The sequence below is a fragment of the Phalaenopsis equestris genome, unplaced genomic scaffold, assembly GCF_001263595.1.
Source record: "Phalaenopsis equestris unplaced genomic scaffold, ASM126359v1 Scaffold000829, whole genome shotgun sequence".
Taxonomy (NCBI): Eukaryota; Viridiplantae; Streptophyta; class Magnoliopsida; order Asparagales; family Orchidaceae; genus Phalaenopsis; species Phalaenopsis equestris.
Window position 1 is genome coordinate 174,146 of NW_018165269.1, and position 13,576 is coordinate 187,721.

Sequence of the window (13,576 nt, forward strand, 5' to 3'; positions counted from 1 at the left end):
AAAAACATTTTGTCCTGAAATCTCTTATATAAGAGGAACACTATCATACATTACTTTTTCTCCTTTAATACGGGAAAAGAATGTCACTTAAAATTTAAGGATTTTAAGTACTTTTATTTGCTAGCCATAAGTTGATGGTAAGTTATAAGTCATTAAAGACAATTTTGCGGTAAGGCATATGACGCCTAAGGATCATAACAAAGAAAAAAGATCATTTGTCTAAAAATGTTGGGAGAATTGAGCATTACTAAGAAGTGAGATAGTAGAAATTGTATCACAGAGAATACTTTGCTGCAAAAAGTAATTTATAATGACCATCCATGATAACATAAAAGTGGTAATGGGACAACTGGCTGCTCCATGGATCCAATAATTTATATTGAATATAGGAGATATCAATGATACAAGTCACAATCAAGGACTTGAAGAGTAGGGGGAAGCCTTTTTCCAAGCATCTATTTAATAAGAAATTCTCAATTAACATAGTCAAAGGCTTTTTTAGCTCAAGTTTGGCATATGAAAAATTAGAACATAAGGTAATGTTAAATGAATCAAGGATTTCATTTGCATGAATAATATAATAAAAAAAATTTATAGTATAAATAAAACCATCCAAGCTTTTAGAAATAATATGTTGCAATACATCTTTAAATTTATTGTCAAGAAACTTAGATAGAACTTTATCTAAATTGTTGAAAAAATAGACCTCTGGTTAGATATGGGGTCACCATAAGAAGAACTGAGAATCTGCATAATAATCTTGACCTTTGACTATATCAAAAAGCTTTTAGTAATAAAGAATTATTTAATAGACCCACACACTCACTATTTAATAGATTTCTAAAATTAGGAAAGAAATCAAAGTTAAAACATTTGTATTTGGGGTAGAGTTTTTTAGGAGATATGAATATTTTATTTTTCATGTCTTTATTTGAGATATAAATGGAGAGATTAGCAAGAAGGTGAACCTAAATCTTGTTATTGATAAAAATAGAGTTGAAACTTTGCCCAACATTAACATATTTAGAGAAAATCTCTTTAAAGATGTTAACATTAATGTTTATAATGTAAGAATGAGTGGTGATGCCCCATTTATAATGGAAAACCCTTTTATAAGATTTTTAGTCTTATTATATATGATCTTACTCAAGTGGGGTTTAGATCATCTTCACCAATGGATAATCACTTGGACTTATATGTTGTGAAAGTTAAGAGGGATAACAGTTTGATAAGTTATGCACCATGTTGATATTTTTTTCAGTAAAGTTTTAAACTTTGGATTTGCAAGGTTGGCATTAATGATAATAAAATTTTCTTTTTGAACTTTTATAGACTTAAAGAAATTGAAGAGGAAACTATCAAAATTCCATTAATTTGGCATCCTTAAGCATTTTTTCAAATGTACTAAGAGAAAATATATGTCGTCTACCTTGATAAGATAAGCTTATACTTTTTGTGAAATAGGGAAAAAATCAAGAATATACAATCATAAACTCTTATATAAGATTTTATGTCTATGGGAGTTAGGGTAGTAGTTATTGTGATTGAGGAATGGTTTAAGTGGTGAGGGGAAGACACATCATAAAAGTAAAAAAAAAAAAAAAAGGATAGTGACCCAAACTAAGGGTTTTTGACAATAACTCTTTCAAAATATATTTTATATGAGATAATCAAATCTAAAATTATACCTATTAAAAAATTAGCGAATAAAATCCAAGTCAATTAGACTTACTTTGTAAACACGATCATTAAAGTCTTCTGGCTTAATGAGATTAATTAGATTACCAACAAATTAGTGGCATAAGAAATTGTGATGTGAAAGGAAGAAGATGGACCACGAAAAATGTAATCTCAAATGAATTGCTTCCCAATAATGAGTGTTTAAAAAGAGAGCTAATAAGCATTTCATTTGAAACACAATGAGAAATTACTGCATTTTTCTTCAAAACGAAGAGAAGTTGACGAGAGTTAATTAATAAAAGCACTAAGAAGAAGTGGGGCTTTAATTTTTGTTTCAATAATATAAATGAGTTTAGAATTTAAAAAGAGGTAAAGTTTTTTGTAATGGAGGACCCTATCCAATATTTGAAAGACTAAAATTTCCAAAAAAATATCAATGGAAAAAACATGATTTATTTTTGTTCTTATGTTGGCAATAGGCTCTTTATTTTTTTATTTCTGGGGTTTTTAGCTATTAGGGATGTTTTGAATATAGAAATGGAGAGAAGTTTCTTGCAAGTTTTTGCGAGGAAGAGCCAATATAGAATGTGACCCATAAGAGTAGCTAAGGTTAATTAGAGATGTTGATATGAGGTTGTTTGGAAGCAAAAAAGTAGGGTAAGTAGGAAGTCCTTACTTAGGGGAGAAGGCATAGTTGTTGAAATAGATTTTTAGATTTGGATGCAATGGCAGCACCATGGAAGGTTCTTCAAAGAGGGGAACAAACCTTTGGTCATAATCATGTCAGTTAAAAGGGTGATTGTGGAATATAGTTGGTTTAGCAAAATAAAAGTGGGGGGAATGAGTGTGGAAGATAAAACTGTCATAAGGAATGAGTTACCTATCATATAGAATCCTAAGAAGATGTACCTTTCTTTTAATAATGCTTTGAACATCATACGGCAAGGAATTTCCATTAGCAACTTTAACATTATGTAAGAGAAAGGTTATTATAATTTATTTAATAAATATAACAGAATCCATCACAAGAGGACTTCTAATTTTTTTTTAAAATCTTGTAAAATTGAGATAGGTTTCAACAACAAAGGTGCAAGTTGAATGTATAGTGTTATAAATGGATGGATGACAAATCCTTTTTAACAGGCTTAAAATTTGTGAATACTTCTTTATAATGAATTTTTTTTCAGTGAAAAAGGCTTCTTTGCATGAAAATTTGATGAGCAAAAATAAATAATTGAAGGAAATATGTTATTGATTACTTTTAAGCATCCATATCTTCTTAATATTTTCTAGTAATAAAAAATAAAAGCCTCTTACTTATAAAGAAGACAATGTGGTGAGTTCCCACTATTTGGGAGTTCATCTTGAGAAAAGAGCAATTGCTTGATCATAGTCGAGAACAAGCTTGAGTTGAAAATCTTTGAAAGTAGCTTTTGGGAGGTGAGAAAGTCAAACAAAAGATAGCAAAAGAGTTTTGGATGGATCTATTAATGTTACCAACTAGAAGGAGCTCATGTAAAGAAGAGTAAAAAACCTTATTGAAAAGACTCCAAAGAGGAGGGTGTGAAGATGTTTTCTAGGAAGCAAGGACATTGGCTAGGTGGGAGTACAAAAGAGGAGAAAGTACAAACAATCATGGAGTAAAAGCCTTAACAACACTTAGAAGGTCTCATATCTATATTAGAATAAGTTTATATCCTCTATTTTCCCTTGGCTACATGCCATAGTTTATGATCCTCGCCTAAACGCATTCAACAAAAAATTGGAGCAGAATATATAGAAAATAGAGAGAAAAATGCATTGGCTCTTTTTAGATGCTATTTGAGGTAATTTCTTTTAATAACATATTTATTTAATGTATTGTTAAAATTATTTATCTTTTACTTCAAAACAAGTCAATTTTTATTATAATTACTAAAAAAGTTGAAGTATTTTTTAAAATAATTACCACCCTCAGCTACTACCTTCGTCGTCATGGAATGCTGGTGCCAACCTTTCACTACATGCAACTAATGTCTGATGTCATTGATGCATAAATATATAAAAATAATATATTTTTAAGATATCAAATAAAACTTATCCTGTATCAAGATATAAAAAAGTTAATTTAAAAAAATGACACCAAAGAGCTTCACAGCTTTTCTCTTATATATTTTTTCTTCCTCCTTTTTTAAATCTATGTGACGTATGTACGAGTCACATTATTACTTTTATTTGTTCAAATTCTATGAAGCACGTGATGTCATTGATGCATAAATATATAAAAATAATATTTTTTTAAGATATCAAATAAAACTTATCATGTATCAAGATATAAAAAAGTTAATTTAAAAAAAGGACACCAAAGAGCTTCATAGCTTTTCTCTTATATATTTTTTCTTCCTCCTTGTTTAAATCTATGTGACGTATGTACGAGTCACATTTTTATTTTTATTTGTTCAAATTCTATGAAGCACAGATATAAATACGGTGACACAGACACGAAACAACACAAGACATAAATACGGTGACACGAACACAAGACAACACAATACGTGGGCAAGACTTATCTGAAAAAGAAATAAGGCACCACACTTCATGGACAATTTTTAAAATTTAATTAATTAATAATCTAAAATATGTATTTTCCATTATTCGTTATTAAATACATTACAAAATAAAATATTAAAAAATAAAATTTAAATTTATAAATTTTACTTGTATTATGAAACATCATGCTTATAAAAATTAATTTTTAAAATTAACATATAACATGTTTCAAAAGAATTTTTCCAACCTATCTACTAAAATTTAAAATGTCCTACCATTACACCTTGCTTAATTTATGAAGTTAAAATTTAACTTTTAAAATTAGAATAAGGATAGATTTATAAATTTTAATTCACTAAAGAGAAAGAAGTTATTAATTACAAAACTAGGGCGGCTTCGACTTCTTTTCTTTGACAAATAGAAGCTTCGATGCAAGTGTTGCAAAGTTGACGAAGTACTTGAATCGGCTTTACCAAATATATTTCACTCTTGCTCAGGTTGCGATGAAGAAATTTATGACTTTCGCTAAAGTGGGTGTGAGTTTGGCTTTGTGAACAAAAGAGAACTATAACACTTAGCTTAGACAAATGCAAGATAGACCTTTGACACTCGACTTCAACAAACAAATAAGGCACTACAGACGCTCGACTTCAACAAATATTAGATGCAGTCCGATGCTCGATTTTGTCGAATGTTAGAAGTTTATTTGACATGACTAGAGGCATCAGGCTTGGACTTCGAGGTATAAATAGAATTATATGCATATTTATAATTTTCTACTTTCGCTGTCTAATTTTTTTTTCAAATTGTGTTGAGCTCATGTCTAATATGAAGTAGAGACGTGTTCCTAGAAAAATTCAGAGTCGGTGGTGCTGCACGTACATTACAGTGCAACGATTCCTCCAAAATGAGCGCTCGATTTGAGATCTAAACAATAACATGTAAATCATGGCGTTTGGTGGCCAATTTTAGTAAATGGCATATTTAGTAAATGAACGGGGAAAGAAAGAGAGAGAAAGCGAGAGAGATCTTGTTTGGTTAATTTATTCAACATACCATGTGATTCCCTCTTGAAATCTGCCACTAAAGTCCACAGTTTGGGAGAGTAAATGCTTCACAACAGAAAGAGGTACTGTCCTTGTTTAACCAACCACTGCAGCTTTGAATTCTACTTAGAGCTGTTCAAAGCAACCCAACTAAACTATTGCCTGCCATCCATCTAAATCTATCTCTTTCCCCTCACTCTTCCATCCATTAAAGCGAACAGAAAGCAAGTTACAGTCTTTTAAAAGTGAAGGACATGTGCAGCAAAAGTTAGCTAGTGGAGGCTTTACTAGTTTATCTTCATCTCATTATCAAGAGCTCTGGAGTGTGTGTGAGCTTCTTTGTAAGCTAAAAGCATGGGAAGATCTGCCACTTCTCTCTTCTTCTTCCTTCTCCTACTTGTCTCCTGTGCTGTATTGGCTGCTTCCGAGGTAGTCTAACAACCCTCTAAATATTTCAGCTTTTTGTTACTTTAAGCTAAAATTTTTTGTATTTCATTCTGTCAGTACATCCTAAATGGAGAACTTGAGTTGAGTTTGGTTGTGAAAAAGGCAAGTAAATATGACCAGAAATTTGTACTAGTGAGGAAATTGGCCTAATCTTACAGCTTAATGATATACTTACGAAGTGCTTGTTTATTTGCAGCAGAAGCACAAGCATTCTGGGTTCAGTGCAGCAGGTTTTTCATAGCCTTCTATTTGCGTATTTTTGGCTTGTTATTCTCTTTTCCCATCAATATTAGTTTGTCTTCTTCATCCATTTAGTCAGCATAGTAAAAGCAAAAAAAATTTATTTTTTTTTATGATATTTGCATATTTTTCCTCAACTTTTTCAAAAATGTAGGATGATTTTTGCATCAAAAACAATTTAGGAATTAAGGAAACCCTTTTGAGATGGAAATTAAGCTTTTATTTGATTACTGATAAGCTTATTGTTGTTTTTGTTAGTAAATTGCTAACTATCATACCTATTTTCCTGTAATAATTATTAATTTTGCACACATTGCTGATTCTTATGAGAAAATAATGACATTTGAGATCTGTAGCTGGAAATCTTATAGAATTAAGTTAATATAAGATTTAATTGAGAAGATGAATCTTATTTCACCATGCTAGAGCAGTCAAGCCAGCTCCAACACAAGCATATGATAATGGTTCATTCATTTGATCAAAGAATAGAGCCATTTCTAGGTCCTACAAAAATTTTTCAAGATATTTTTTTTAATGATAGACTCTTTGCAAGAGGTCATATTAGTTCGAAAGTTTATAAAATGTCAATTTAATCCCCAGATTCTGTTTATATGAACTGAAATAGTCTTCACGAGGCCAATTCAGCCCCAATTTAAAGAGTATAGGAATAATTTGTACAAAAATGATCCCATATAAAGAGTCAAGAGACTATTTTGACACTTTGCTCTCTGTTTTTTTTCTTAAATAGAGAGTTCTTTGCCTTGAAAAATGTTTTCATCCATCCCACTAACTGTTAAGGCTGCCTTCAGAATGCTTAAAAAAAAAATACAAAAAACTGAACTGTTCATCATCATAGAAGAGCTGCATTGTCAAATTCAAACAAAGTTTAGCTTCTATATTTTTGTATAGCTTGATAATTCCCACATATGGGTTGCAAAATAGAATATATCAATTTAATGAATTTTTTTTTTTTAATCTATGAATCAAAGAGTGCCCAGGTGCATGCCAGTACAGGTGTTCCAAAACATCATACAAGAAGCCCTGCCTATTCTTCTGCCAGAAGTGCTGCTTCAAGTGCAGATGTGTTCCTCCTGGGACTTATGCTCACAAGGAGGTCTGTCCCTGCTACAATAACTGGAAGACTAAGAGTGGGAGTCCAAAATGCCCTTGATTAACCTCAAACTTTAATTCTAAATGTTCTGTGCTCTATTAAGAATGATTCAGCTCATATGAACTGTATTAACAAAACTTGGGTCTATTTTACTCAGTTTTTTTGAGTTGTCGTTGAAGCATTTGTTAGCTGTTGTAGAAAACAGCTGCTACTTTGAAAAGATTTGTTTGGTTTCCTTGTTTTCATGCTTTACCGTTTTTTTATTTATGTACATATCACAAAGTTTTTATATATTTACATAATCAGCACCTAAATCTTTTGTTTATTATAAGTAAATATAAGGATTTAGATTTTAGATGTATAAACACGTAAGAATGTTTTGTTTTGAATGTAAATTCCGCAGGATCAAACTAATTTTTATTTATGAGATAAATATGTTTCAAAGCTAGGAACTTGCACATATATTTTCTCTATGATGTCATGTGTAAAGGGATTTACTTGTGAAATAGTTTATAGCATTTTGTGAGAGTATGATGATTTTATTTCATATAACAGATAAAAGTATGGCATTAATACTAGGGAACTTTGCATACACACCACACAATTTACATATCTAACCCCCAATGTTTGATATTTGCAATTATGACACCTTGGTGTCATAGATCTATGTGTGAAGATTTGTATTTTACTTGTAAAATGGTATTTCACTCTTAAGAAGATAGTGATGATGGTATTTTTGATGTGATATCAAAACTTTGAGTGTCATGCATGTAAATATGAATGTTTAGATGTCAGATATATAAATGCATAAGAATTGTGTAGTATATATGCAAATGCTCCTTAATATTATTATAGTGATTAGCCTTGAACATTTTGGGATGTGCTTCAAAATTTGTGGCAATATAGAATAAATTTATATTTAAACTAACACAAATGTTTTGCATACACAAAGTTACAGAGGGATTTACATGAGAAATTTGAGCGGAAAAAACAATGACAACTTGCTTATAATAGATTCACTAGTTTTGATTTAAAATTAGCAAAATTCTTTTATTTCTCATCCTTGTAGAATGTGAGAATATGTAGTTACTAGGACCATTGAAAACTACTTTCATATGTGTTGATGTTGATGAAGAAGAAATAACACCGATCAATGATTGTCGGTGAAATGTGATGATTGGTTTCAGAATGAGAATTTCAGTTAGTAGGTGTTGATCAAGAAATATCAGTCAATAATAAAGGGAAATGACTAGTGTCAAATATGTTGAACCCAGATCTGTCCGTGAATCACAACCAATGAATAAGGCGTAAAAGTATATATATATATATATATATATATATATAGAGAGAGAGTGAGAGAGAGAGAGAGAGAGAGAGAGCGAGCGAGAGAGAGAAAGAGAGGAGTCTTAAGTGTACAACATTAGTAATTTATCTATGTTTCTTTTGACCTTACTTTTGTGAGGGTCCACTCGCTCACCTGTACATAACCCCTAGACTAGGGTTATGCCCTCTTAGGCCTCATCAGGACAAGCCCAAACTCTCAACCCCTGGTTGAGTTGGTTTAAGGTTTTGGCTTGGTAGTAGATCCAAGCCACCCCTCCCTATAGGTAAGACATACCCTGGGTCCCAAAACCCTATAAATCCTTCCTATGAACCCTAGGGACCACCATCATACCTAAATTCACAATAGGAAGGGGGTCTACCTAAATTGATCCCTGACCTCATCTAAGGCTTGATGGCAACATGGGTGGTCAAGGAAAATTGGGCTTAAACCCAATTTTGATCAATTCTTGACCAATTGACCCCATTTCCATACAATTTGGCCCTACCTAAAGTGGTCAAGACACCAAACCACTTGGGGGCCAAAATTGGCATCATGAGGTCAACTTCCCCAAATCACCTAATTATTTAATTAGGTAAATTGTGAGATTTCATTAAGGCTTGTACCTTTGGACTAAGCCCAAGTATATTAGGTTAGCCCAAAATCCAAAAACCCAAAACCTAAGTCCATGGCCCATTCTACATGGGTCACCCATAACCCAACCATGACCCATCATGGTGCATGGGTGACATAGAAAAATTTAGAATAATTTAACCTAGGTCCAAGCACTAAATGACAAACCAAGCACTTTTCACCATGGAAGGGGACACATGGAACCCTAGTCATGGCTTTTTTAACCAACACCTGGGGATCTAAACCAGACCTTAGGGAACTAAGATAGGCCAAATTTGGTCTTAAGCACCCACCAAGAGGTCTCCCCAATCAAGCTAAGCTCATTCCCATGACACCTCCACTTCCATTGACACAACCATGGCCAAGACATTGAGAAATGAAAAAGTATTCTCCCCACACCCAAAAGTACCTGAAATCCCTCTGAAAATCCTTTGAGGAGCCACTTGAGCTTCCACATGCCCGACCAAGCTCCACTCCAAGCTGTCATGATTATAAATAACCCATACCAAGAGCTTCCATACACAATCAAAACTCCTCACAGGGCCACATAGCCCTCTTTCTCCCAATAGCAAAAGTGCTCCGTCTGACGTAGGAAATTGATCCCCACCATCTTCAAGCCCTCCTCTCCATCACCTCGCCCAAATTTTGCCACTGTAATCTAGAGCAATTTTTGGTCCTGACATCAACTTGTTAAAAACTTCACCTAGCCTTAAGACACTATCCCTAATCGAAATTGAGCCTTCCCATAGCCTCTAACTCATTACAACACCAAACCATGGAACCCTTTGGTTTATGTCCTACTTAGGCCCATACACACTCCAAATTGAAGCAAGGGGTAGGTTTGTGACACTAAGGCGAAGCTCTCTGTCAAGCCCAATTGAGGCCTCACCTCTTGTGGCAAGGTATGGATCAAAATCCCTAACATTTTCCCTTGGTTTGGTCTTTTATAAGGAAAACCAGTAATGCATGTCCACCTAGCCATATAAATATCTTCATCTCGACTAGGTGAACGTTTAGGAGCAAACTCCAAGTGATTTGGTTGAGAGTAGAGAGAGACCTTAAGGTTTGATCATGGACGGTTCTCGGTTCATTGTTCTGTGGGGACGATGAACCGATATTGTCTATTTCCATGTATTAAAAATGAACGATACCGATTGAGTCGAACCACAGAACAACAAGAGGGGGAGCACCTGACCTGACCCACAATTACACAGTAATTTAACTTCTAAAAGATGACAAAAAACTTAACCCAATTTATATTTAGCGGCTAGCGTGCAAGATCGATATGTTATAAAATTTAGAATTTTTTATTAATAGTTTACACATTAAGAGTGCCACGTAAGTATATTTATCGTTTTAAGTAATATAGTGCTTTCTTTTAGTGCTTTCTTTAAAAACCTCAAAACCTCAATATCGATCCCACAAAGAAGCAAGGTAAGAAATCCCTTAGGCTAATTTTAGTCTACTACTATCAGGCCTTAGTTTAGATTGTCGATTAAAGTGGTCTTTTTTAATAACTATTCCTAAATGAAAATCTTAAATCTAAAGATAATTTATCTGGATAAATTAATTAGATAAATTAGTTTGGAGAATTTTGAGATGTTAAAGACTACCCTTCTCGTGCAATGACCTAGATAATGTGTAGGAATGAAATAATTAAAATATAATGTTGTCAGTGACAAATAGGAGCATACCTATTCCTTACCCTATCTCGAGTCTATAAAGAATATTAACTAATCTAAAGTTAGTTCCAGCTTGTGTGGTTAGGTTGGGAAGATAATCGCTCTCACTCTAGGGTTCCACTATCCCTCCACCTGGAGGCTAATCAGGGACCCTTAGTTCCAACATTAGCCCAAATTGGTAAAGGATCTAGCTTTTCACCCTAGAAACATCAATTATACACCCATAAAAACTTATCTTCCTTTTTATTTGCACTTCCCCTTGGATGATTGTGATGGTTCTATCCAAAGTTAAGTGTGGTACCCACTAGTTGGGTGAAATCATAGCCCTTCCAGGTCACTATATTTTGCAACAGATTTTAACATTACAAGTGATCAGTTTGTAAAGTAAATTAAGAGCTGGTGAAAATACCATCACATTAATGAAATAAGAGAAGATCTGAACAAATCTAAATTCCTAAACATTACTTCTATTTCATTGTAAAAGAAAAGTAAAATGAAGATAATTGCATAAGCAGTATAAGAATTGATAAAATTATATAATAAATTATGTACCAACAAGGAACATATGTCTACCTACCCTCTTCTGAGTGTATATGTATGCTTAGTATTCTATTAATTTTTTTCATCTATCTGTCACCTAGAAACATCAAATAGAAACATATCATTAAATAATATTTTCTTAAAAGTTTCATTATCGTCTAAACAAGTTTACTAGCCAACCGGTCAATGTGAGTGCACTCAAGTTGCAAGATCACTGCTCTCCCGTCTTAGGTTCACTTACAACAAATTTTAAAATAACCTATTATCATTTAAGTTATGTCAATGAAGCAAAGGAGATATTACTCATCACATGAAAATAAGAATTATTCTATTATAAAATAAATTTTCCTACACATGCCACTACTTCATATTAAAAGATAAGAGTAAGGAAAACTACTCATAAAGCATTGATAAAACAAAAGATAAAACTTTATTAAATCAAATAAAATCCACTAGATAGTGCTTACAACAATTACAAGATAATGAAGAATATAATACTTAGATTTTTCCTGTAAAAGAAAGATAAAAATCTCTCCAACAAAGTTTCCTCCCAATCCATGTTCCGCTCATAAAATTCCTTTACACATATCTCTCAATATCCCTCACCAATCTCTCCAGACATAGTGGAGATCTACATCTCCATCTCCTCTCTACACTCATGCTAAAACTCTCTCCAAAATCCCCCCTCTCTAGACTCTCATGAGAGGCTCCAAGCCCCTCCTTTTAAAGAGACACCAAACACCTCCTTTTTCCAAGGACAAACCTCTTCACTAGAAGAGCACTCTTTCATCCCAAGAGACACACCTCTAGCCTTTCGAAGTGTCTAGATTCATTGAACTACTATAGGGCGTGCAGGTTGCTTGGAATCTTCCAGAACATCCCAGAATAGCCTGAAATTGCACAGAAACCTCCCCTTAACCGTTTCTGGCACCTAGGCACCATCTTCTCTGTTATTTGGGGCCTAAGTGCCACCCTGTAGGCAACTCCACCGTTTCTCCTATTTTGCTCTGTTTCAGCTCCGTTTTGCCCCATTTTAGCTCCATTTTGCTCAAAATTGTTATACCTTGCTTCAGATTGGTATACCTACAAGATAACCATGAAAATAACATTTCTTTAAAGTGTAATTTCATTAAAAAAATTGTAAGAAATGTAAGGGAGATTAAGCATAGAAAGACACATCGAAATGTGTCAGGTCAAAATTTTCTTCCTTGCATGTTTTGACTCCAAATTGCACCAGTTTTGCTTAAGTCCATTTCTTGTAACTAGAACCAAAAACATGCAAATACCTTTCTTTAAAGTACCCGAGGGTACTACATAAATATACATATCATTTCAAGTAATATATGACTTTCTTTAAAAACCCCATTATCGATCCCATAGAGAAACGAGGTAAGAAATCCCTTAGGCTAATTCTAGTTCACTACTATCAAACCTTAGTTTTGAATGTCGATTAATCTGACTCACTAGTAACAACCATGCAAAATCAAAATCATCGACTGGTCCGACTGTACCAAATCCGAGACCCTCTTTTGAATTTGGAGTTCGACTTTTACCATTCCATAATTTTTCAAAAAGTTGAAATTTATCTTTTGGCATTTGTTTTGGTAAGTGTCTCTGTTGAATTAACTTTGGAACACAAGGAGAGAAGTAACCAAAAGGCAATTCCTCTAATTCATTAGAATCATCATCCAAATTTACATGTTTTTCAAGCTCAGTAGAGGTAGAAGCACGATAAAATTTGATCGGCTTTGAACCAACACTACGGACTTCCTTAACCCCTAAACTTTCGACCTTTTGAGGGAGAATCAGAGTGAGGGTCATAACATTCACATAGTGGTTTATCCAATCATACATTGTTTCATGTTCATTTTCTTCTGCATCTTCTAAGGATATCTCGTACTGAGGTCTCTTCCGTCTTGCCATCATTCTTCAGAACTGTCTTCATCATCAATGTTGATAGTTGGCCTAGTCCGTTCAATAATTAAATTGATCCTTCCTTGTCCACGTCCCCGACCTCGACCTCGGGTGCGTGAACTAAAAGGCCTTTCACCATCTCTTTGTAAGGGAGTAGTCGAAGATTGCTGAAGCGGAGTTGAATGTCCTCCTTTTTGTGATTCTTCTGAATCTTTATCTTTGTTTGTCATAATCTCACAAGAGAAGACAGTCTTCTTTAGAGGCGCATAGTAGGCAGCATCTTCATGGACACTAACTTCATGAACTGAAAATGGTTGTAGATCTCCTTAGATGTAATGTTCTTCCTTCTTTGTACTACTTGATGCACTAATGTAGAGACGATGGAACCATGTTGTGCTCATGAATCCATGGGCAACCAATTAGAGCATTGAAA

At 33.5% G+C, this 13,576-nt stretch overlaps 1 protein-coding gene across 2 annotated transcripts; it reads left to right on the forward strand.

The window, feature by feature from the left end:
* The first annotated feature begins 5,110 nt into the window (after window positions 1-5,110).
* Window positions 5,111-7,343, forward strand: LOC110031478 (gibberellin-regulated protein 12). Of its 2 annotated transcripts, none has more exons than XM_020734688.1 (4): window positions 5,111-5,684; window positions 5,760-5,804; window positions 5,899-5,932; window positions 6,932-7,343. In XM_020734688.1, exons 1-4 carry the CDS (start codon window positions 5,610-5,612, stop codon window positions 7,111-7,113), a joined length of 336 nt encoding a protein of 111 aa, XP_020590347.1. In that variant the 5' UTR covers window positions 5,111-5,609; the 3' UTR covers window positions 7,114-7,343. The 2 variants fall into 2 exon arrangements, with proteins under 2 accessions (XP_020590347.1, XP_020590348.1); XM_020734689.1 differs by having other exon boundaries at window positions 5,118-5,684; window positions 5,902-5,932; window positions 6,932-7,340.
* Window positions 7,344-13,576: the final 6,233 nt, after the last annotated feature.